At 58.0% G+C, this 24,074-nt stretch overlaps 7 protein-coding genes across 7 annotated transcripts; 4 read left to right on the forward strand and 3 right to left on the reverse strand.

The window, feature by feature from the left end:
- Window positions 1–65: 65 nt before the first annotated feature.
- Window positions 66–2,347, forward strand: PLICBS_001241 (uncharacterized protein; the record flags this gene model as incomplete). Its single annotated transcript, XM_018317706.1, has 3 exons — window positions 66–177; window positions 243–802; window positions 866–2,347. 3 exons carry the CDS (start codon window positions 66–68, stop codon window positions 2,345–2,347), a joined length of 2,154 nt encoding a protein of 717 aa, XP_018183231.1.
- A 2,135-nt stretch (window positions 2,348–4,482) lies between these two features.
- On the forward strand, window positions 4,483–6,514 carry PLICBS_001242 (carnitine O-acetyltransferase mitochondrial; the record flags this gene model as incomplete). Its single annotated transcript, XM_018317704.2, has 3 exons — window positions 4,483–4,522; window positions 4,608–6,273; window positions 6,388–6,514. The coding sequence occupies 3 exons, from the start codon at window positions 4,483–4,485 to the stop codon at window positions 6,512–6,514; spliced, it is 1,833 nt and encodes a 610-aa protein (XP_018183229.2).
- Window positions 6,515–7,221: 707 nt separating this feature from the next.
- On the reverse strand, window positions 7,222–9,095 carry PLICBS_001243 (uncharacterized protein; the record flags this gene model as incomplete). The annotated part of the gene is made up of 5 exons (XM_065599772.1): window positions 7,222–7,665; window positions 7,728–8,223; window positions 8,268–8,596; window positions 8,704–8,962; window positions 9,049–9,095. 5 exons carry the CDS (start codon window positions 9,093–9,095, stop codon window positions 7,222–7,224), a joined length of 1,575 nt encoding a protein of 524 aa, XP_065455844.1.
- Window positions 9,096–11,382: 2,287 nt separating this feature from the next.
- On the forward strand, window positions 11,383–12,681 carry PLICBS_001244 (uncharacterized protein; the record flags this gene model as incomplete). Its single annotated transcript, XM_018317703.1, has 2 exons — window positions 11,383–11,401; window positions 11,513–12,681. The coding sequence occupies 2 exons, from the start codon at window positions 11,383–11,385 to the stop codon at window positions 12,679–12,681; spliced, it is 1,188 nt and encodes a 395-aa protein (XP_018183228.1).
- A 229-nt stretch (window positions 12,682–12,910) lies between these two features.
- On the reverse strand, window positions 12,911–15,716 carry PLICBS_001245 (MCM DNA helicase complex subunit; the record flags this gene model as incomplete). Its single annotated transcript, XM_018317702.2, has 3 exons — window positions 12,911–12,944; window positions 13,017–15,582; window positions 15,644–15,716. The coding sequence occupies 3 exons, from the start codon at window positions 15,714–15,716 to the stop codon at window positions 12,911–12,913; spliced, it is 2,673 nt and encodes an 890-aa protein (XP_018183227.1).
- Window positions 15,717–17,021: 1,305 nt separating this feature from the next.
- PLICBS_001246 (exocyst complex component exo70) lies at window positions 17,022–18,993 on the forward strand (the record flags this gene model as incomplete). Its single annotated transcript, XM_018317701.1, has 2 exons — window positions 17,022–17,241; window positions 17,303–18,993. The coding sequence occupies 2 exons, from the start codon at window positions 17,022–17,024 to the stop codon at window positions 18,991–18,993; spliced, it is 1,911 nt and encodes a 636-aa protein (XP_018183226.1).
- A 717-nt stretch (window positions 18,994–19,710) lies between these two features.
- Window positions 19,711–23,465, reverse strand: PLICBS_001247 (uncharacterized protein; the record flags this gene model as incomplete). The annotated part of the gene is made up of 3 exons (XM_018317700.2): window positions 19,711–20,471; window positions 20,847–21,244; window positions 21,322–23,465. 3 exons carry the CDS (start codon window positions 23,463–23,465, stop codon window positions 19,711–19,713), a joined length of 3,303 nt encoding a protein of 1,100 aa, XP_018183225.2.
- Between the last annotated feature and the right edge of the window lie 609 nt (window positions 23,466–24,074).

Raw genomic sequence — 24,074 nt, forward strand, 5'->3', positions numbered from 1 at the left:
AGCACCCCCTTTGTCGGCGGACGTGTCCCTTCTTTTCATCGGAGCGACCGCGAAGCGACGTCGCCATGGAGGATTCTGCAACATACGGCTCCCCGGGGAACGGCGCATCCCCCAACGGAAACCCCATCTTGGCGCAACCTCCGCTCCAGCCCGATGCTGGTGCGACCGACGGTCAAGGTAAAACGCGCCGCCTCTCCCCTCCGACGTTGCCCTCGCTAACCCGCTACCATCTGCGCAAACAGACGTACAGATGTCCGAAACCAATGCCAATGAGGCTACGATCAAGCAAGACAGTACCACGCCCGGCCCGGCCGTCGGTTCTGACGAGCCCTTGAACGCCCCGGATGGACCTCCGGCCGAGACAACAGTCCGCGCTGACGAGGAAATGGGCGATGCGCCGACCGACGATGCCAAGCAACCAGCCGCCGCTGCAGGGGAGGATACCGTGCCTGTAAGCGACGGCCAGGACAGCAAGTCCAAGGAGACCACCGAGTCCGCCGCCCGAGAACACCTCGTCTCCCAGACGCATGCCATTGTGCTGCCCAGCTACAGCACTTGGTTCGACATGAACGGAATCCACGGCATTGAGCGCAAGGCCATGGCGGAGTTCTTTAACAATCGAAACAGGAGCAAGACACCCACTGTCTACAAGGATTATCGGGACTTTATGATCAACACGTACCGCCTCAACCCTGCCGAGTACCTCACAGTCACCGCCTGCCGTCGTAATTTGGCAGGAGATGTGTGCGCCATCATGAGAGTCCACGCTTTCCTGGAACAGTGGGGGCTTATCAACTATCAGGTGAGCCTCGCTACGGTTCGTTTCATAGTGTCCTTCCATTCGCGAACTAATCAGATGGTGTAGGTGGATGCGGATCAACGACCATCCCACGTCGGACCGCCGTTTACCGGCCATTTCAAAATCATCTGCGACACGCCTCGCGGTCTCCAGGCGTGGCAGCCGTCGGCGGATCCTGTTGTTCTGGAAGGCAAGAAGAACCAGGACACAGACCGAAAAGCCAGTGTCTCGGCTGCCGGCAAAGGCGACCTGAACCTCGAAATTGGGCGGAACATTTACGAAGCCAATGCCAAAGGCGCTCCAGTTGGAAAGACGGAGGGCAAGGCCAATGGCGAGGCGCCGGCGACAAACGGTGTGTCCGGCGCGGATGAGCTCACGACGACGCCAGTGACGAAGGTGAACTGCCACCAGTGCGGTAACGACTGCACGCGCGTTTACTTCCACAGCACACAAACGGATCCGACTTCCAAGGCCAAGTACGATGTGTGCCCGCTCTGCTTCACGGAGGGTCGGCTACCGGCAAATCATACCTCCAGCATGTACACAAAGATTGAGAATCCGGCGTACGCGACGGGTCTTGACCGGGACTCCCCGTGGACAGATGCGGAGATACTTCGACTGCTTGAAGGACTGGAGCGATTCGACGAGGACTGGGGCGAAATTGCAGACCACGTGGGAACCCGAACCCGCGAGGAGTGCGTCTTGCAGTTCCTTCAACTCGACATTGAGGAGAAGTATCTTGGTTCAGAACCCGCCGTGAACGCACCAACCGGCCTGTCGATGCTTGGGTCGCAGCACGGCCAGCTTCCATTCAGCTCGGTGGACAACCCGGTAATGTCGGTTGTGGGCTTCCTTGCTAGTCTCGCAAACCCAGCCAGCACGGCCGCCGCCGCACACAAGTCTGCGGACGAGCTGAAGCGGAGCCTGCGGAAGCAGCTGGATGGAGGGCGTGCAAGTGAGGAGGACAACGGCGAGGGTCTGGAAGCTGAAAGAGGCAACGGAAGCAAGAACGAGGACGAGGAGGCACCCAAAGGTGGCGACTCGATGGACGTAGACGTCCGCCAGGAGCTCACGACGACCTCGACAACGATGACCACGACTACGACGACGACGACGACTACCAACAAGGCGACTCTGGCATCGGTTCCGCTGGCGTCAATTGGCGCCCGGGCCGCGGGCTTCGCATCGCACGAAGAGCGCGAAATGACGCGACTGGTTTCGGCGGCCGCCAATGTGACGCTACAGAAACTGGAGATGAAACTCAAGTACTTCAACGAGATGGAGGAGGTGCTTCGGGCGGAGAGACGCGAGCTGGAGCGTGGTCGGCAACAGCTCCTGCTGGACAGGCTCGCGTTCCGGAGACGGACGCGCAACGTGGAGGAGAAGCTCAAGGCGGCGGCAGCGGTGGGCGGCGAGCAGGGAGCCCGCATTGCGCACGAGGCAGCAGCCAGCGAGGCGGATGGGCTGAATTTCCAGCCAGCCGGCAGCACGTCATCGACGCTGCTCCCTCCCAGCAGCGACGGGCAGACCAAGAGCCATGAGGTGTGAGCTGCGGGGCGTTGATGCGTCGACAGCCTGAACCCGTGGACCTGTGCAGGCTCGGAGCGCGGTATGGAAGGCGCTGGAAACAGCGCCATGGTTTTTGTTTTGATTTCCTGTCCTTGACAGCCCACGGCGCGCAAGAGGGTACGTACGGGACGAGACGGTACGCGCGGGAGCGTCGCGGGCGCGTGTATGTAATTGTATCCTGTGCTTGTGCTTCGTCTTGCTTTTCTTCTTTTTCCTTTGTGCTGTGCCAGGCAGGTCTCTCTCTGCTATTGTACTTTTCCGCCGGGAGAGGAGTTGGTTTTGCGGGGAGGAAACGGGCGCATCACCAATTGACTGGGGACACCTTTGCTTGTCGCACGGACCGACTGAGTTGACTACGCACGTACCTCAGCCAAGGTACTGTACTGTGGTGTGGTGGCGATGTGAATGTGTGCGGAACCTACTTATGCACAGTGACAGCTTTCCGCCCGCGACCGGCGGTGGCCATGGGGTGCAGGTCATGTCCGGCAGGGGCGCCGGGGCCGGCGGCCGGCGAAGGCCACGGCGACGGCGACGACGCGCAGGGGCTGCGGGGTCGCCTGTCGCCGCCTGCGGCTTGGGGAGCGTACCAAAACCTGGGGTCGTCGGCACGCCGGCCTGCAGGATGCAGCGCCGAAAGACGGCCGCGGGCTTCACCGAGGGTGCGGAGCTGGCAGCTGGAGCGGTGCGAGGTGTGCGCCGGGCTCCTGGTGTGCTGTGGCTAAGCTGCTGCGTAACTACTTAAGCGGCTAGGTTCGCGTCTGTGGCCGCCCGGGTGGTCATTATACGTACGTGGTACCTAAGCCGGCATCGACTCAGACAGCAGCCGCTCACCCACACAGTCCTCGTGTCAGCATACTCGTACAAGCGGTGCGGCGTTGACGGCAACCTCTCTTTTTCTTGTTGCCTCTCGTGCCTGCCTTCCTATCCTTGCCCTTCGGTTCCGTCGGCCCCCTTTTGGTCGCGCAGCCCAGAGCAATCCTGCGGCGCCCAAACGCTGTCGGGTCTCGCTCGGTCCCCCCACCCTCGCCCCCCCGCTGGTTGTTCTTTTACCTCGGCTGTTGTGGCCGCACCACCACCAGGGGACCCGCCCCGTCCGTCCGGGTGCTCGGTTGGCTGCGCGCGCGGCCTGTTCCAGAATCCCGAAGGCGGGCTGCTCGTCTCCGCATCGGCCAGCTCCACCGTCACGTCACGAGCCTGGGGTCGAAGAGAGTCAAGGCATGTGCATGTGGGCTCCCTGGCGACTTGCCTAGGTAGCACAGAAAAAAAGAAGAAGAGGTACGATACGACTCTGCGCGGCCACAGTTCGGGCTGCTCTCGAGGCGGCGTTCAAGGCAACGTGGCTCGCTTTCAAGTTGAGGCATTTCGGGCGACTGACTGACCTTCAGCCGCGCTGTGCTCGTTCGCCCGCTCGTCTGCAAGGTACAGTACCAAGGTGCTATAGGTTACTAGGTAGTACTGGGCAACTCTACTTTCGGTACTCGGTACTCCTCGGTACTCTCGAGTCTTGACTCCTAAGGAATTGGAGAAGCAGCAAGAGCCCCCGGTTGCTCCTACCGCCCGAGCCGACACCAACAAGAGGCAGGCGCGTCCGTCCGCACCGCACCACACACAGCACCTGTCTGGAAGGAGTGCCTGGCCTGGACAATAAAAATAAGTGGACAGACCTGGCAAGCAGGAGCCGATCCGCCGCGGCTGCCCCGAATCCGAATCCAACCCCGGCCGCTTCTTTTCCCTCGACGCCGCCTCGCTCCAAATCCTGCCTCCCTTCCCGAGCCCTCCATCGCATCGCATCTCTCGCGCTTGTGAAGCTCCCCGCCATCCTCCCTCACTCTCTTTGCTCGCCGCCGCGGTGTGCGAGCCACCTGTCCCTACCCTTGCCTTGAGGCACCGGCCAAGCCAAGCAAGGTATTCATTCCCATCCGTCCATCCGTCGCTTCGGGTACGACATCATGCAGTAGCCACATGCGCCCGCGCCCGTGCATTTCCATACAAGTACATCGCTCACGCCCAGTCAGTGCCACACCCAAGGGCCGGCCATGTTGACGTCCGCCGCGCGCTCTCACGCCCTGAGAAACAGCCTCCGACGCATCACGACGCCAGCGCTTCCCCTCGCCATGCCCCCAACCAAGAGAAACAGCAGCTCCCTGCCTCCGGGTTCGTCTCCTGCTGCCCCTTCCCTGAACATTCTTCTGGTGTACTTAGCTCTAGGATTCACCGGCTAACCCCTACCTGCGCACAGGCTACGCCGAGGACAAGTCCAAGGGTGCCATGCTGCGGTTCCAGGACTCCCTGCCTCGCCTGCCTGTCCCTACGCTCGAGGAGACGGCGAAGCGATACCTCAAATCCCTTCATCCTCTCCTCTCTCCGGCCGAGTTCGAGACCAGCAAGGCTGCCGTCGCCGAGTTCGTTAAGCCCGGCGGTGTTGGTCATCGCCTTCAGGACAAGCTTGTCGCGCGTCGCGAGGACCCTGCGACCAAGAATTGGATCTACGAGTGGTGGAATGACGCGGCCTACCTTGCGTATCGCGACCCGGTCGTTCCCTACGTCAGCTACTTTTATTCCCATCGTGACGATCGCGCACGTCGTGAACCGGCCAAGCGCGCCGCCGCCATCACCGCGGCCGTGCTCGAATTCAAGAAGCTCGTCGACGCCGGCGCTCTCGAGCCCGAGTACATGAAGAAGCTGCCCATCTGCATGGACAGCTACAAGTGGATGTTCAACGCCTCTCGCGTCGCCGCTCGGCCCGCCGACCACCCTGTCAAGTTCTCTGCTGAGGGCCACCAACACATCGTTGCCATTCGCCGAAATCAGTTTTTCAAGATCGACCATCACGTTGGTGGCAAGCAGCTCAATGCTTCTGAGCTTGAACGCCAGTTCGAACGCGTCTATGCTCTCGCTGCCCAGCGCGTGGCCCCCGTCGGCGCCCTTACTTCCGAAAACCGTGACGTCTGGGCCGATGCTCGCGTCGCTCTGCTCGAGGCTAGCCCTCGCAACAAGGGTCTTCTCGAGGCCATTGAGTCGGCTTCCTTCGTCGTCTGCCTGGACGACGCCAAGCCTGTCACTCTTGAGGAGCGGGCCCACCAGTATTGGCATGGCGACGGTGCCAATCGCTGGTACGACAAGCCCCTGCAGTTCATTGTCAACGACAATGGCACCTCTGGCTTCATGGGCGAGCACTCCATGATGGACGGCACGCCCACCCATCGACTCAACGACTACATCAACGACCTCATCTTTGGCAACAAAATTGATCTGTCCGACCCTGCCGTCCGCTCTGACTTGCCCGAGCCACAGCTGCTGCAATTCGATATCACACCTCAGGTCCAGGCCGACATTGATCGCGCCGTCGCCGACTTCCACCGGGTCATCTCTCAGCACCAGCTCGCCGTCCAGGCCTACCAGGGCTACGGCAAGGGCCTCATCAAGAAGTTCAAGTGCTCGCCCGATGCCTATGTCCAAATGATTATTCAGCTCGCGTATTACAAGATGTATGGCAAGAGCCGTCCCACCTACGAGTCAGCAGCCACGCGCCGTTTCCAGCTCGGCCGCACTGAAACGTGCCGCACCGTGTCTGACGAATCAGTCGCCTGGTGCTCCGCTATGGCTGATGCTGCGCTCGACGATGCCACCCGCGTCGACCGCTTCCGCAAGGCTATCAATGCCCACCTTGAATACATCACCGCGGCGTCCGACGGTAAGGGCGTCGACCGCCACCTGTTTGGCCTCAAGAAACTCCTTGAGCCTGGTGAAGATGTTCCCGCCATTTACAAGGATCCGGCCTACGGCTACTCGGGCTCCTGGTATCTGTCTACTTCGCAGCTCAGCTCCGAGTTCTTCAACGGCTACGGCTGGAGCCAGGTTATTGACGGCGGGTTTGGCATCGCCTACATGATCAATGAGAACAGGTACGTGTCCACTAACATTGCTCCCTGGCAGCTAGGGCTGCTGCGAAAGGTCTCTTTAGACTTCATTGGCCCTTCACACCGGAGCAGCAGCAAGTACTGACCAAGCTTTTACAGCATCAATTTTAATGTCGTTTCCAAGGGCCTCGGCAGCGACCGCATGAGCTACTATCTCAACGAGGCTGCGGGCGAAATGCGCGATCTCCTCCTGCCAACTCTAGAGTCGCCCAAGGCCAAGCTGTAGTTGGCCAATATCGGGTCCGAACCTCGACCTGCCTTGCGACGCCGGGCTCTGTTTCGCGGCTGCGGATGGCAACATACTCGTACTTGACGGTGGCGGCCTCGTGTCCTGCCGCTTAGGGCTATACAGCAAGGACAGGCAAAGCACTATTGAATGGCATCTGTCTCACCATGTTCAGGAGTTCCGCATGCCCTGCGCCCTCGCGGTTCTGTATATTTCATCATACTCTTTGCGCATTCGGGAGGGCCCTTCTCTTTGTGATGCTTGAGCCATTGACGCTGAAGGAAATTTGGCTCGTGTGTCGCGCCGAGGCATAGAACAGCAATCTGGTAGAATAGACTGGCTTGCGTCAAGAGACTTTGTTTTGGTTTTGTCCAAGAAGTATCATTTAACAACACAATATAATGCATGGCATGAGCCAAGGTCTGTCTATCCAGCTGGCTATGATATCCACAGACAGTCGTGGTCCACATGGCACCAAAAACCAAGAGAAAAAAATTGTGTCCATGCTCTCTCTGATCGCCGAGATTAGATTCGTCTCCTACCGGCGACTTGTCCAGGTCATCGGGGCACGCGACACTCGGGCCACGAAGCCAGTCAGTTGACGGGAGCCACGGATCAGACGTTCCGCGTTACAGAACTCCTTCATCTAGTGAACAGATTCCTTGGGCTCTTGGTCGATGGAGGCAATGGCGGCGCGCATGCTGAATCTAGCCGGCGTGAGCAACAATCTCACTCACCAATTCGCCCTTGCCTTCATCAAAGTATGAACATATCTGCGACGGGAGGGGAACCTCCTTGTAGTCGTCACTGGGGCTCGAGATGACGTTCAAATTGATACCATCGGACTTGCTCGTAAAAAGCTTGGTTCCGGTGCTCTCCTTACTCAGGTAGATCTGAGCACCGTCGACCTGGTCCAGCATGACGGTGGGGATGGTGCCAAAAACTTGCAGTCCGAAATTTTGGGCCTTGACGACGTCCACGGTCGAAACTAGGGTGTCGAGAACAAGCGACAGCCGGGACGAATTCTCGACGGTAACCTGGTTTGCCTTGCCCTTGAGGATGACGGTAGTGTTGTTGCACCGGCTGATGAGAACCGATTGGTTCAAAGAAACGTTGATCTCGATTGGCTCGGATTCCTTGTCATAGTTCTCCTACTTTGTGTCAGCATAGCGTTCGATGTGTCGCGAGTATCAGGCGGGGGATCGTCATGTACCAAAGTCCACTTGTTGCCTTCTAGCTCTTTCCTGGCTGGCTTCTTGACACGCATGCTCTCCGGTTTCGGCTTCTTGCCGGGGGCCGGACTCTTGGCCCTGTCGCTAACAGCCGACCCGGCGCGCAGTGAGGGGTTCTTGTGCGTCATTTCCGACTTGTCGACCTTGCGGAGGCCCTTGGTGACCGCCGCACCCTTGTTGAGCTCAGAGAAAACGGCGCCAAGTCCGCTGGGGGAGGCGGTGCCTGGTGGTGTCTCTGTCTTGATGTCCAGAACTGGCGGCGGCCCTGGCGGCGGGGGAGGAGGGGGGGGTGGGGGACCTCCAGAGCGTCCCGCGACCGGCTGAGAGACGTCCCCCGAGAGAGCCTTGGCGACTGCTTCTGCAGGCTGGCCGTGGGGGTTCCAAGTGATGCCCGAGGGGTAGAATTGTTTCACGTACTCGGCGAGATCCCGAAAGAGCTGATAAAAGGATTGGATCCATTCCACCTGCTTCGGGTCTCTGCCGGCAGAAGTTAGCTGTACGCCCACACCTACTAGGTGCACGTCGAAGATGGGGAGCCATGCCTGTCCTTTTGCTCTTTAAGCACCCGATTTCCAAAGAACTGGGCAGAGCCGAGGCATTCTTCCACGTGTTTGTACGGGCGGTTTTCAATGGTCACCCATGCGAGCATCATAATGCCATCGGCGACGGCACTCAGCTGCGTGTACATGGGATCCGGCCGGTTCGAGTCCTTGAGCTCTCCGACGCTGATGATGACATCGTTGATTGGCTTCAGCAGCTTCTGGAAGATGGGAAGCTCTGGCTTTGCGGCTTTCGTGGTGAGAAGCAGGAGCTTCCGCTCTTCCTGGAACCCGCGATGCACCTCGCTGGCCTGTGGACCGAATGCGTTGGGCAGTTAGCAGGGGAGGTGGCGCAGACCGAGGACATTTGAGAGGGCCGTGGAAGAGGGAGGAGGAGGGCTTTGGGCCAACAACGGACCTGTTGCGCGACGATTCCGCCCAGCTCGTTGCTCAGCTTCACGTATGTGTCTACAGACGACGCCAGGAGCGTGTCGAATTCTTCGACGGATTCGGGAACAGGTTCAGCGGGGGGTTGCTTCGGCGGCAACGGGGGGGTGGAAACGGCCGAGGCATCGGGGGGCGACACGACGGACTGGCCGAGGGCGAGCGCGGGAACATCCTTGGGGAGCTCCGTGGTGGTAGCGATGTCTTCGAGACGAGATGTGGCGGCCTCGAGGCTAGGATGCTTGGTCAGTGTCGTTGAGCAAGGGGAGCTAGCTAGGCATGGGGGCCCCGCCCACACGGAGGCGAAGACGCTTCGTACCGCTTGATGAGCGTGGTAAGATTGTGCATGGTATTTGGAGCCGCCATGGCGAAGTGATTGACGCTCTTGCGACAGTAACTTGGTGGACGTGGGACAGGTGGAGGTGAGGTGATGGCAGGAGTCGCAAGGCAACCAAGAGCAATTGCTCGGGTCCGGGGCTGTGCCAGCAGATCAGGAGGGCCCGATGATGGTGGCGGCTGGAAGCGGCGCCAAGTTGTTGCGTACAGGATATATGTTGGAGAGGCGGTGCGTCCTGGACTCCTGGCAGGTCCCGCACAGGTCGCGCAACTGGCACGTCGTCGGCCGTGGCCGGAGAGGGAGGGTTGACTTGAAGGCGCCGGCGCGGGCGCGCGTAGACGGGCGGCGCGGGCAGAGGACTCGTCGCAAGACTGCTCTGGTGGTGATGTCGGGTCAAATGGCCTGTGCACAGGACGGACAGGTGAGTGAGCGTTGGTCAGGAGATGAATCGAGAGGTGTTGTTGACGGTCGGAGCTGAGAGCTGTACCTAAACGGTGGAGCCGGTGGAGAGGGCTTCCGGAGACGAGACGCAAGCCCAGTATTACGGGGTGCAGCTGGCAGGTAGGTACGGAGCACGCTCAGTGCAGCCCGTTCTTGTGCTATGGGCGCCAAGCCAGGTACGTGGGGTACTTCAGTACCTACCTGCGCAGACGCGTGGCTTGGCCCAGGGGCAGATAAGGGGGCTTGGGGGAGTGTAGGCACGAATGTATCCTGACCTCCTCCGTACTAATGTTACTACTTAGGTATAACTACTAGGTACCTACTACTCAGGTACCTACCTGGATGAGACCTGGTACTAGAGGTACCATCCCACCGCCAGCTGTTGCAGATACACCTGCGCTGTCGCGAGGGTCCTGTGCCGGTTGCGCAGCTAATAGCATGTATCCCGTGCCTGAGCAGGCCGGCGTGCAAGATAGGTCACTGCTTATACGAAGTCCGTGTCACCTCTAGTAGTACCTACCGCTTACTATATACTGAGTATTATTACTGCTACTAAGTACCTGAGTCTCGTTACTAGTACAGTAATGTCTCCTTGTCAGTACCTGTAGAGAGTATAGCTATTAGTACTGCGGTAGATACCCTTAGGTACTAATAGATACTTAGTATTAAAGTGCTATACTATCTTAAATATATACCTAGTAGGTATTTAAGGATTTAATGATGCGCTTATATACGGCACTCCGTACTTAAGTAGTAACCTATTAAATTAAGATCGGATAATGATTTCTAATAGCTTATACGGAGGAGCCTTTTAAAAGTCGTGTCCCGGCTAGGGTGTGGCCAATAAGGGTAGATACTAAAGTAAGAAAGGTACATATTAATATATATCAGGCGGAAGACAGGGGACGGGTAAGGGCGCGAGAGCTTTAGCCGCCTAGCCTCGTTGAGATGCTATAGATGCCCTCTCCAGCGAGCGCGTTAGGGGACTTCACCCGCTATAACCAACCTTAATAGTGACGGCATCAAGACTTACTGGGATCGTCAACTCCAGACTTCCTATCACACATCATTCATTTCGCTTATCGAGACTTAACAAGGTGCCCCGGCAGGACACGACTTTTGAAAGGCTCCTCCGTACATCCATCGTCACTACGAAGTAGCGAGTCTCAGTATGAATGGGCACCTCTCCGTTCTCGCCACGCCCTGTCAATACCTAACAAGATCGTCGGCCTGGCCAACATCGGGACGCCGCGCAGCACCACGCCAACGACCCCTACCATCGAACAGGCCCTAGGGTAGCATCGACAGCACGCCAACCGCGTCCCTCGCGCGTCCGCTCATGCCCCCCAGTCGCCAGCCACCGTCCTCATCACAGTGCCACTGAACTCCCGGACTGCTAATATACTGAGGCACAACATGCAGAACCCGGGTTCGGGCATTGGCGCCTGAACTACCTATCCGGGCTGATGACGACAACCGGATCCGTTGACCGACAGTTCAGCGGCCGGGCATCTGTTCGCATCTCGGCGGCTTGAACACACCGCATCGTGGTCAGCCAGGACCGCGTAGACGACGACGACGACGACGCCGACGCGGCGACCGCCACTCCACCTTACCGGCCACGCTATCGCATCTACAACTGCCGCCCTTTACGGCATCACTGCTGCTGGCCAAGCCAACGCAGACAAGTGACTGCCCGGTTCAGCCAGGCAACACCGTGCTTCCGCCGACACATCGCGTCCCTAACCCCCTCGTGAACCGCCGTCGCCATCCGTTCCCGCGGCTGCTCCAATGCACACAGCACAAAACCCCCGGTCGGTGGGTGACGCCGTCCTCGAAGAACACGGCCAGAGCTGTCAGCTGGACTTTGTCACCATGGGCATGTTTCTGATCGGTGAGGAAGCCCCTCCGCCGCATTGACCGAGCATCCACGCCGCGTATCCATCCAGCACTCTCTCCGCCTCACACTGTCCCCAACTCCTCGGGACTAACATGCTGGCTGCAGATGACATAGAATTCAAGCCCCCGACACCCCCCGTGCGCGACATCCTCGGCGGCGCCGGATCCTACTCTGCCCTGGGAGCGAGGCTCTTCTCCCCGCCACCGCTGACATCGTCGGTCGGCTGGATCGTAGACCAAGGCTCTGATTTCCCTCCGGCCATGTCTATCTTCATCGACAGCTGGGCCACGGCCGCCGTCATCCGGAAGGACCCAAGCCGCCTCACCACACGCGGCTGGAATGGGTACGGCGGCCTGGCAGACAAGCGGGCTTTCAGATACATGACGCCCAAGAAGCGACTTACAGCCCAAGACCTCACACCGGCTCTCCTACTTTCCCGCTCCTTTCACCTCATTTGCTCGCCCACTCGTTGCCAGGAGCTCGTCGCCGAGATCACCGCCCGCCGTAAACAACTGACTAGCCGCGATGCCTCGTATACAAAGCCGATATTCGTTTGGGAGCCGGTGCCCGACCTGTGCACCCCCGAGGAGCTCCTCAACTGCACAAACACCCTGCCCCACATCGACATATGCAGCCCTAACCATGCAGAGCTCGCCGGCTTCATGGGCGACGATGGCATTGACCCAGAGACAGGCCAGGTCTCGATGTCGGCCATCGAGCGCTCCTGTGAGCAGCTGCTGGCCAGCATGCCCCTACAGTCGTACGCCCTCGTCGTCCGCGCCGGCGACAAGGGCTGCTATATCGCAAAGAATGGAGGCCGCAGAACCAAGCGTCAGCCCCGCCCCCGGAAGAACTATGCCCACGGCGGACTGCAGCCCGACACCGACATGGAGGCCCTCTTCGCCGGTCTTCTCCAGGACGAGGATGGCTCTATAGCCCGCGACGAGGTCGAAGTTGACGCGGGCACCGAGCACTGGGTTCCGCCGTATCATCATGACCCGGCAAGCGTCGTCGACCCGACCGGTGGCGGCAACACTTTCCTCGGCGGACTCGCTGTTGCTCTGGCTCGAGGTCACACGCTGATGGAGGCGGCAGCATGGGGTTCCGTGGCTGCCAGCTTCGCCATAGAGCAGGTGGGCATGCCCGTCCTGGCCGCTGAGCCGGGTGGATATGAGACGTGGAATGGGGACAGCGTGAGCCGGCGGCTTCAGCAATTCAAGTCCTCATTGCCAAAAACAGCACTCGATGGTGACATTCCACCGGCCAGCTCATGACCGTCGGTTGCTGGCACGGTTGGCTAATATATTCAATACCTCAAATCGTGTCCTCTGAACTGTCAGACGGACCACCTCGTACCAATTGAAATGACCCTAGCCAGGGCAGCAAAGAGAAGACCTCCCTTGCACTTCCTGGTCCCCCTTCGCCGGAATGTTGGCCCTGATTTAGATGCGGTCCACCGGCGCCGACCAGCGCAAATACACAAACAATGACGCGGTGTTACCATTATATCTTGTACACCAGATCGCCATCCGCAAACCTGTGCAGTCGGTTAGCTGCCGAAACGATACGAGAAAAGTGAAACCTGGCGATTGCCGGTGTTGGTACTCACATGATATGATTCAGCTTCTCCAGTTCTTTGAGAGCCTTGACGGCCTCTTCCCTCCCAAACGCACCGCCGTCACGAGCGTGGATCTTGCCGTTGACAGCAGCAGTCACTGCCGCCAGCGATGCAGAGTCATCTTGAAAGAGGTCAGTACTGAGCAACTGCCCCAGAGCTGTCCTGAAGACGGCGACCCTTCCAGGGTCGATGGGAGTGCCGTCATCATGGATGCTTAGGCCACCCGCGCCACTGACAATCTCCTCCTCAGCCTGGCTCTCATCCTGCGTCTCCAACGGCAGCTGCGATGCTGGCAGGGACGAGGCAAAGGATGTCTGTGACTGCAAGACGCCGTTCCTAGATCGGCCTGACCGACGGGGAGCTTGTGACGTCTCTGCAACGTCTGGAGTGCCCAGACTCGCGCCGTTGGCCTGCTCAAGGTCTGCTGATGCTGACGCGCCCGTTTGGGAGCGGGTCACATGCTGGGCAGGCCGCCGCCTACTTCGACCGCCGCGGTAGGAAGTCGTTGCCCGACCTTCATGCTCGTCGTTGTCCTCGCCATCGCTGTCGGAGCTCTCCTCGCTGGAGGAGGCGAAATCAGTCGCCTGTGTCCGTCTCCGTTTCTTGCGCGATTCATCCTCGACCACCTCCTTGAATAGTGCAAACCTCAAGATGGCCTCTGCGGCCGCGGCGTCGCGTTCCTCGACTCGGTTCGACAGACGCGCCTTGGCGTGGGCCGTGGCTAGACGAATAATGGTCTCAAGCGTGCGCACGGTGAGCGGGCTCGTCCGTCTTTGATTGCCTTCCATTTCATCGTTTCGAAGGCCGACGTATATCTCAGCGATACGGTCGGAGGCTTCCTGAGTCAAGACTGGCTTGATACGTGTCTTGGCGTATTGTATGTACTTCTTCATGAACGGTATGCTCAATATCTCCGGCTTCTTGTTCGCGCCGCGGCCAGACGTGAGCGGAACCCCGGCATGGAGCATGGCGTCATATTTCTCGTAGACCTCGGTCGGGCCCTGAGAAGCGGCCTGGCTATCGGCGGACACCCCGAGCGATTGTGCGGTCTGTTCGCGCACGGGAGCCCCCTCCTCGCTACCAGCCTGGCGGTATCGGTGCATGCGTAGCACGTGCTCAGACACTTGACGATCCCTCGTGTCTTCAATGTCGTCGGTGACGACGAAGAGAAGGTCGAATCGAGATAGTAGAGAGTCTGGAAGGGCAATGTTCTTGTGAGGGTCCTTGTGAGGGTCGTACTGGCCAAAGATAGGGTTCGCGGCCGCGACGACGGAGCAGCGGGCGTTGAGAGATGTGTGTATGCCAGCCTTGGCGATTGTGACGGTCTGTTGCTCCATTACTTCGTGAATCGCGACTCTGTCCACGTCCGACATCTTGTCAAACTCGTCGATGCACACAACACCGCGGTCGGCCATTACCATGGCACCGGCCTCAAGTCTCCTCTCCCCAGTCTCCTTGTCTGAAGTGACAGCAGCCGTCAATCCGACGCCGGACGACCCACGGCCCGTAGTGGCGATGGCGAGGGGGGCGGTATTGAGCACGAAGCGGAGGAGCTGCGACTTGGCCGTGGACGGATCACCGACCATGAGAATGTTGATGTCACCCCTGAGATGCGTGCCGTTTTCCAGGTTCTTCTCCATGCCCCCTAGCAGCATGAGAAGTATGGCTTTCTTGATGTAACCGTGACCGTATATGCTAGGCGCCAAAGACTGTGAAAGGAGCTCAAGGAGGTTTTTCCGCTTGGAGACCTTGTTGATATTCCGGATGTCAGTGTCCGTGATGGTGGCTGTCGCGACACCACCGCCAGATTTGGAGGACAGGAGGACGACGTTGTTTGCAAGGATTATGGTCTTGAAAAGGGCGCTGTTGTGGTTGGTGTTGCGGTTGCCGAGGGTGCGGAAGATGCCCACTAGCTGGACTCTGTCGCCGGGCTTGACTCGGTCCACCAAGTCATCATCAAGGATGACATCGACGCCGCGCGGCAGCTGACCGGCGGGTGCGCGCTCAGGCATTTCCTGTATCGAGACTGTCTGATGGTCCCTGTACGTACAGAATCCGTACTCGGTGACGAGAGGATTCCCGTCTTCATCCTCCCTCGGGTAGACGCTGGAGGTGGTAACTCCGTTGGTCATGGTCTGATCCTGGTACTCGCGGAAGTGGAACTTGTCTTTGGCTTCGTTGTAGTGTACGCTGCGCACGACCTTGGGCCTGATGAGGGAGCATCGAGTAACAATGCCCTCAATGGAGACCATTTGGTTGAGATGCTGGGAGGAGAGCGTGCGGGGATTACATGAGTTGAGCCCGAAGCTGCCCGCCCAAGCGCAGTAGTACATGGTGTCGCGAGCTGTCTGGTCGGGCCGGGCTTGTGGTATGGCCTGGACAATCTCTTTGAGGGCATGGTTGAAGGCCAAGATATAGTCGAAAGGCTGCTGCAAGATGCCTTGGGCGAGGTCCCTGCTGTGGTCGCGGACGTGGTCAAGGTTAACCGTCAGGCGGCGTTGGTTCTTTTGGAGCATCAAGATGATGTCCGATCTGTAGCTGCGCGCATGCGGATCGCCTGGGTTCGAGGGGAGGTCAGCCACGGCATGCAGCAAACTTGGACGTGGGATTAGACGTACTGGGATCTAGAAATTCCTCGGCTTGCCGGATGCGGTCGCGGACGCCTTCATCCTGCAGCATGAACGAATCCATGGCTCTGGTGTGGTCCGCCCAAGGCGAGCGGTGCGCTGCGAGACGTCTGGACCGTTGCAATATCTGCCTGCCTCGGAAACGCGAACCCTGACCCCTGTGATACAAAAACGAGATTCAGCGCAAGCTCGTCGTCGTTGCGATACGCAGTCGATGCGAGATAACGTTCTGTGTGGTGGACAAAAGGTCGTGGCTGCTCCCGAGGTGACGGGAAGGATGGTGTGGTTTGGCGTTACACGAAACTGTTTAACGCACTCACTCGGTGGCAGGCGCCAATGCAAACGCGCGACGCGAAAACGCGTCTCCCAGGCGCGTAAAGTGGTTTATGGGGGGGAGGGGGGGCAAGGGAGGTTAGCCTTCAGGTACCTATGGAGTGCTGAGCTATCACGTGCATACTATCGTAGGCGCCCTTAAGGAGGGAACGAAGAAAAGGGGGCGGGAAGCGGCAAGGTAAATCGTCTAAATTCCCGAGACGATATTAATGCTATTTATAATAGTATAAGATTATATAATAAAGCTAATTATATAATAAAGCTAAATTAAATACTTTATAATTATTATAATATTATATTATTAAGTAAAAAAAAGATAATTATATTAAAAAATATTATACTTTAAAAGTATATATATATATAGCCTTTTATATTAATAAATATTATTTTCTCTATAAAAATATTAACTTTTAAGTATATATTAATTTAAAAAATTAGTATAAATATATATTTAAATTTTTATAATATACTTAAATTAATAATTATTTATATTTATTTAAATATTTAAATATTAATTAATTTACTTACTTTTCTAATTTAATATTTTATATATATACTTTATAAAATATAGTAATTAAAATAAATATTTAAGCTATTTAATTATAAAGCCTTTAATATTAAATACTTTATATATAGATTACTTTAATAAAATATTAAGTATAATATTAGCTTATATACTTATAATATAAAGAGGTACTTAAGATAGATATTAAGTACTATATAGATAAGGTATCATTAAGTACTTATTACCTACTTAATACTAAGCTACCTTAGGTTTACCTCTAAGCCTCTAAGGCTAGCGTGAGCCGGACGGCTCTGATATCTGCCTCTGGACCAATCCTCATCCCATCTGGGCATCGACCCAGCTAGCATATCAACCACCTACATACGCGACCTACGGGCTTCCTTGCCACCCCGATCGCCGCCCCCATCTCTCGTGCGCCCCGAGCAGGAGAGGCGACGGGCGTCCCACCAGCACCACTCGTCGAACACGCTGCGCCGGCATCAAAACGCGCAAGTTCGCCCGCCGGGCGCCATGGCCGTCGGACTCATGGCGTCGGCGGCCCACCACGCCGCCGTCGACGAGGAGGCTCGAGCCGAGGTCGATGTGCTTAACTCGCGCCTCGACAAGACGACACAGTTGACCAAAAAGATCCAAGCCTGTCTGGGCCGTCTCGATGCGTCCGGGCAAAGCGTCCGCGAGGTGGCCGGCCCCCTCAGCGGCGAGACGAAGCGCCTCCAGCTGCTGGGAAACAGTGAGATACCCACCCCGCCCCATGCGTCGCCTGCGGCTGGTTTGCTCAAATGTGCTCGCAGACGTCGATGCCGTGCTCGCTGCCATCGGCCGGCTTAGACAGCCGGCCGACAGCAAGGAGGACGAGGAGCAGATTATCAGGGCCGGGCCCGACAAGGCCGGCCTGTCCAACTACCTTGCCTCCATCAAGCGCCTCAACAAGTCCCATGCCGACATGCAGGCTTCCAACCTGCGCGCCAATCAGCACACTATGGCGGATCTGACTCGCCTCATCAAGGCGGGCAACTCCCAGCTCGAGGCCTACTTTGACAGACTGCTCCGAGCTGAGACGCCCAGAGCCATTGAGCCTCTCCACTTCATCACCAAGGACAAACAGTTCCCCGTCCTACCTCAGGATAAGATTGCCCGCCTGGGTCTGATATACTCTTATCTGTCTTCATGCGGCCAAGCCATGGGTCACGATGCCCCCGCTGCGAAAATCTACGCCGACATTCGCGCCCCGTATCTCTCATCCTCGTTGGCGAATCTGGCCGCCGCCAGCGTCAATACTGCCAAGAAGAAGAATCCAGGCGCCATGTACCGTGCCGGGACCAACGGCATAGGCACCTACGCTCAGGCCATGGAGGCCATGTTCATGTCCGAGTACGACAACATATGCAGCATCTTCACGCGCGATGATTGGGGCAACGTCTTTCAGTCAACGTGCCAGTCGGCGCTCAACGAGCTCGCCCGTACTGTCAGGGAACTGAATGCCCACATAAAAGCCCACCTCACCACAGACTGCTATCTCGCATACGAGGTTACCGAGATCCTCTCAGCAATGTCCGGGAATTTGGACGCGAGAACCGGCGAACTCAAATCGGCACTGGCTGCTGTTCTAAAGCCCATTCGCGAGACCGCCAAATCTTCTCTGTCTGAGCTGCTCGAGGAGACCAAGCGCAAGGTCGGCAGCCTTCAGGGGCTGCCTTCGGACGGCGCCCCGACGCCGATGGTGTCGGAGACTATGCAGCGCCTGCAGGCCATGGTAGAGTTTTTGAGACCCATCTCAGGCATCATGATCTCGCTAGGCGACGGAGGATGGAAAGCTAACACGGCCCCAAGCGGCCGCTCTGCCGATGCCATCCCTAGCCTAGCTTCCTTTGATATTGGCGCGGACGGCAAGGACCTGTTCTCGCGCTACTGCCTCGATACTATCGACGCCCTGCTCACCGCTCTGGACCAGAAAGCACGTGCTGTCCTCCGGGCCAAGTCCCTCATCGGTGTCTTCATTGCCAATAACGTCGCCATCATCCAGCGAGCTATCCGAGACTCTGACCTCCACGCCCTGCTGGAGTCTCGACTAGACTTGCTCGACCAGTGGCGCAAGAGGGCGACCGCGTCTTACACCGACATCTGCAAGGACCTTTCGGTCTATCTTTTCGATACCATCCACACCAACCGTACTCAGCGCCCAACCTCCGGACAGGCTGACTCTGCGTCCGTAGTAAAGGGCCTGAGCAGCAAAGACAAGGATAAGATCAAGGAGAAGTTTTCTCAGTTCAACAGTGCCTTTGATGACATGGTCTCCAAACACCGGTCATATCACATGGAGCGCGAGGTGCGATCCATGTTCGGGGAAGACATTCGCCAAAAGCTGCAACCGCTCTACGACCGTTTCTGGGACCGGTACCACGAAATCGACAAGGGAAAGGGCAAATATGTAAAGTACGACAAATCGGCCATCGCCGCCGTGTTCCTCAGCCTCGCGTCTTGATGCGTCACATCCTACCTAATCGGCAGGCCGCATATCGTCTGGGGGTCGACGGTATCAGGCCACCAGTATATGAGCAGACCAGCCAACTATGGCGGGCTCTGCAATACGTCTGGGTTTACACATGGCACCGGACGCCGAGCGCAAAGCATCGCATCCTCATCCGGCAGGGGCTTGCTGCAAATGCAAGCAAGCGCACTTGCCTTCGGTCCCACACACCTGCTGGAACAGCCAGAGTATGCACTGCCAAACGTCTCACTCCACCGAGGAGTTCACGGGCAGTGCAAACAGTGGACATATGCCCGATTGTCGTTGCCTCTCTCCTGGACATGGGTTGTCGTGTTGCCCGACGCAGCAGCTGCAGTCTTCAGCCATCCGTCCCCTGCGCTTGATGTCGAAAACGCAGAGCGTTTCCACGGCTGTTTCGTGGCCTTGCTTGATGAGGTTGTTTATACCGGCCATGTCCCCCCAGATCCCTAGGAGCGGTCTCTCCGAATGTCGCGCCCGGATAACCGGGCTTGACTGCCGTGGCCACTAGCGCTGAGCCGGTTGAAGGCTGGAGATGTCACTTCTTGAGCGCACCACCGCGACGCAGGCACCCATCCACCTTAGATCCACAGGCATTACATTGAGTTGATATCACACTGGGTTTGATATTGTGTGACAGTGGCATACAGCCTTGTGCGTGATCACCTGTCTGCTGCGAGAGACCAGCATGAGCTAAGTACCCTCGTGTAGGCTAGTTCCGCTTCCAAACACATGATCCGTACGCGTCCGGCGTTCCCAGACGATGTCCCCGGTGCTTCTACACCTGAAATAAAGAATCCGGTGCTGCGGGATAAACTCTTCGTCTGTCTGTTCAGACTTCCACTGCACCAACGGCTTCTCCCTTGCCCCAGTGAATCGATCCTCGTATCCCACCATGTAGTCTCCAGCGTCTATGGCAGCATCCCACCGGAGGCGGTGCATGACGTCGGACGCTGAGCGAAGCTTGCCACGGCTGTTCGGCTTACTCACTGACTGCTGCGGGTCGGGCATCTTCACTTCGCTGGCGTTGCCTGCTGGCGCGCCCCCGTACTGCCCATCCATGCAGTTATCAGCCTCGTCATCTGCGTCGGTGTCAGAGTCTCCCTCCGAGTCTGTGTCGCCGCACTCATCAGGGCTGAAGCCGGCCGATTCTAGTTGCAGGCTGCGCACATCCTTGCCGTGAGCCTCGGATACCAGCAACCAACAGCAAGATTTGTCGTAGTACTTGTCGTCCCCTTGCATTCGAGCCTCAAATCCTCGAAGCGCGGTCTCAAGCAGACGCCTGGCGTCCCTAGACTCTTCCTTCGACTTGTCAGCAGCGCCGCTGTCGCGCCATTCCAGACCAATTAGGTAGCATCCATCACGCTCTGTCGCGGCCGAAGTACTGCTTGCTTTGTCGGCGAATCTCTCTGGCCAGATCCGAGCCCTGAGAGCGGGAACCTTGCGGTCCAGGTCTATACATGCCGCCTCAGGTCAGAGAAAGTCGACAGCGACATGGTGGGCCATGCGGGGTGTCTCACCAACCAGAAGCATGACAAAACGGGACTCGAGCCATCCGAAGTATCGTCTGCCTTTGCTTTGCGACGAGCCCCAATATCGGGCATCGACCTTCACGTAGCTTTTGTATCCAAGAAGGAATTCGCCTGCAGCATCCGTATGCGGCCCGACACCAAGCTTTGCAGTCTCCCGAGTCAAAAATCCGGTCCATGTCATCCCGCCTTGGGAAAGAAGTCGACTGGCGTGCTTGAATTCGGACGATATGGTGTGCACTGTTGGCCTTGACGCGTTCGAAGACGTATTGAGAGAGGGTCCATGCCAACCCAACAGACAAAGTGGTTCCCGAGCTGCGCGGCGGTATCTCAGGTCCTTGTGGAAATGAGTGTCGAACACCAAGTTGGACTCCCAGTCAAAGTTGGCATAGTGGTAAAAAAAGGATATCAAGATGTCAGCTGTAGAAAGTGGGTTGTGTGCGGCAGTCAAAAGCTTGCAGATGGGAACAAGCATGGCTGTTATGTGAATGCCTCCCAGCAGACCAAGCTTTGCCGCATACAGGCCCCGCGACTTGGCCCATTCCTTGACAAGGAGGTGTGCAAGGCGATACTGTGCCATGTCAGGTATGGATCGCCGAAGATAGTAAAGGTCCCTCGCAGGCTTGAGCTTGGCGAGGGTTTGGACTGGCAGCACGAATGCGGGATCGGAAGCCGGGCGCTTCAGAATGTCGGGATAACTGAGAAGGAGTGGAGTTGTAAGAACAAGAGCCCTTTGCATAGGACCGGAAGGTACAAAGCAGATGGCGATACGTACTTCTGGGCTAGAGCACCCGCGGCGCAGTACTGGAGGTCAAACTTGATTCCACGTACATCAACCTCCAGCATGGTGCCTGTGTTGGCCTTCACCCGCCGCAAGACTTGGACGCCTTGTGATGCCGCCTTCTTCAGCCTCTGTGAAGCGACAGCGAAGAAGACTTTAGGGCTCATGCTCCCAATGCACAGGCAGTCCATATCCGAGGAGGTTGTCCATACGCCCAGTCCGAACGAGCCGACCGGGACAAGCACCAATGTCGTTCGTGGCTGCGAGCCCTCTCCCGACTCCTGAGCGTCCTTGGCCAGCAAAATCCCTTCAAGCAATGCGAGCGCTTGTTGTCGAAGAGCCTCCTCTGCATGTCCAGGCAGGCAGCCGTGGGAGGACAGCGCGTCTTTGATCTCGTTGGCACCACCAAGGGTGACTGGCGCTCTGACCAAACGCATAGGAACATGGCGCGCAGAAGTTGCTTCGGCCGGTGGCCGTTCGGTCACCGGGCGCTGGAGAAGACAGCGAATGCCCCAGTGGTCACTGGCTTCCGGGCAGACGTCCCCAAACATGTTGAAACCACATGGGCGCAGCGCTAGGCTGGAGCTCACCAGGATTCGGTCATACCTCTGCGGCCTGTTGTTTGTTCCACTGCCGACTGACCGCGCAGCTAACTGGTTTGTCAGTGGGTTGAAAGTTGCGCCTTCTTCGCCCTCGTGCAGATTTTGAGGTGGCATGAGATGTCGGCTGGTGCTTGAGGATTCTCCAATGCCAACCCTGGTAAGGAGCCAGGCATCCTCAAGTCCGACTTGGTTGAACAGCGATTGGATATCGGCAAGACATTGGAGCCCGTGAGAGGACAGGTCTTGCTTTTGCCGCGCCGAGTCGATTGAGTACGAGGACGTGGCAATGTTGAAGTCGCCGGCGACGATCAAGGGATGAGCGTGGTAGTGGTCAGACAGGTACCTCGAAAGCTTCTGCAACTCGTTTCTCTTGGCCACCACAGCCCCGTCAACCAAGCCTTGTGTCAAGTGACAGGCCGCGAAGACGAGCGGCGGATGGGCTCCATTCTGCGCGTGAGAGCCAAGGGTAGGGAAGCATAGGACGGCGGCGCCCTTGTGTTTTCGCTGGAAAGGGAGGTATTCCCACCGAAACCGGAGCCTACTTAGGACGACAACATTGAGAAGACTGGGAAGTGGGCCGAACAAGGCAGGGCCATGAGTTGAGAAAGGATAGCGCGCACAAATTTGGCTGTTGTTGAGGAGAGACGGCAGGAAGTGGTCCGTAACCTCTTGGAGGATGAGAATGTCTGCCGCTGCCCTCGCAGAGAGGATGTTCGTGATGAGACCGGGGTATCGGGATGGGTTCGGGGGCCATTGGAACTCGGCGAGCACATTGTACGAGGCCACGACCAAGCTCTGGGTTTCGTCGGTGGCGGTATGAGCAGCGACCGGGAGCGGCTCCCAGCCGCGTTCAGGGGATTGAAAGTGGTATGTGGTCTGCGACTGGGCGGCCGCCGAGCTGCCATGCACACCAGTGTCGGGGATGGGAACCGGGAAGTCGACGACCTGCGCAGGGCGCTGCAGTCGACGAGGGTTAAGGTGGAGCTGGGCCCAAGGCATCATGCGCCGCGACGAGGGGTCCCGTACCATGATGGCAAGCCATGCGACGTCCCAGGTGACGGGGGCCAGCAACTGCGCCTTTTCAAGCAGAAAGCGGTGGGCATCCGACTGAACGTCCGTGGTTTGACCGACGGTCATATGAGGCCGATAGACATGGCTTGGCGGCCAGCCCAGCGCGCTACAGGCCTGGCTGCGGAGGCACGAGACGGCGTCAGGCTCAGCCGGGCGGAGGATGACGGAGTTGTGCTTCCTGTGGACGAAGGCATCTGCAACAGACAGGTTGATGCTGACTCGCTCGAGATGTGCCTCGGACAGGAGGCGCGCAACATCGGGAAGTAGCTCTGGCGGCACAAACGGGTAAAGGAGGTTCACATGAGGCGGCCATTTCGCATGCGCCGGGTCATAGAGGCTGCGGATGCGGTCGAGACGTGGCCATAGGTGGCTCGGGGGCACCAGGCAGAGGGCAGTGTCAAAGGACGACGGCAGCTCCAAAGGGGGGCGCGTCGTCGGCGCGTCGTGGTCGCACGCTGTCGCCATTGATGAGAAAACGGCCCCGTCAGCCGCGGCAAGGCTTGAGGTTGGTCGTGGTGCTTTCGATGATGGGCTTAAGGCGACTCGGGCTACGGCGAGGTCTCTCGGACGGCAGGCACGGCGCTGGGTCGTTTGCGATGCCAGCGCCTTTGCGTCGTCGGAGCTGCTCCCCTCACATACATGTACCTTTGCCAGCACGAGTCGAATGCACGACGAGGCTCAGGCAGTCACGGCGTGTTTGCAGCCAGCGACGGCGTGAGTCATCTCGACGTCGACGGGAAGGGGGATGCCCCCATTGAGTCACGTCGAGGAGGAGCTCGGGCACGGGTCGGAAACCCCTTGGACAGGCCTTGTGCAAGGCGCATTCGTGCGTGCCATTCGGACGGTCTGTCGCAGCAGCGGTTCGCTGCCACGACGGCGAGGCTGTGTCGCGACACGGAGTCATCCACGGGTTGTGCCTCGGTGAGCGAGTGAGTGGGTGGGTGAGGCGATTGGTGACGGCGGGGGGCCTTCGTACGTGTGCGAGAGAGACCGGGGGGATTTTGAATTCCGGTCCTTCTTAGCAGACTGCCGGATGCCGTCTTGCCTGGGCCTTGGACCGCCCGCCTCAGGTTC

The sequence above is a fragment of the Purpureocillium lilacinum genome (assembly GCF_023168085.1).
Source record: "Purpureocillium lilacinum CBS 284.36 DNA, scaffold_1, whole genome shotgun sequence".
In the NCBI taxonomy this organism is placed as follows: Eukaryota; Fungi; Ascomycota; class Sordariomycetes; order Hypocreales; family Ophiocordycipitaceae; genus Purpureocillium; species Purpureocillium lilacinum.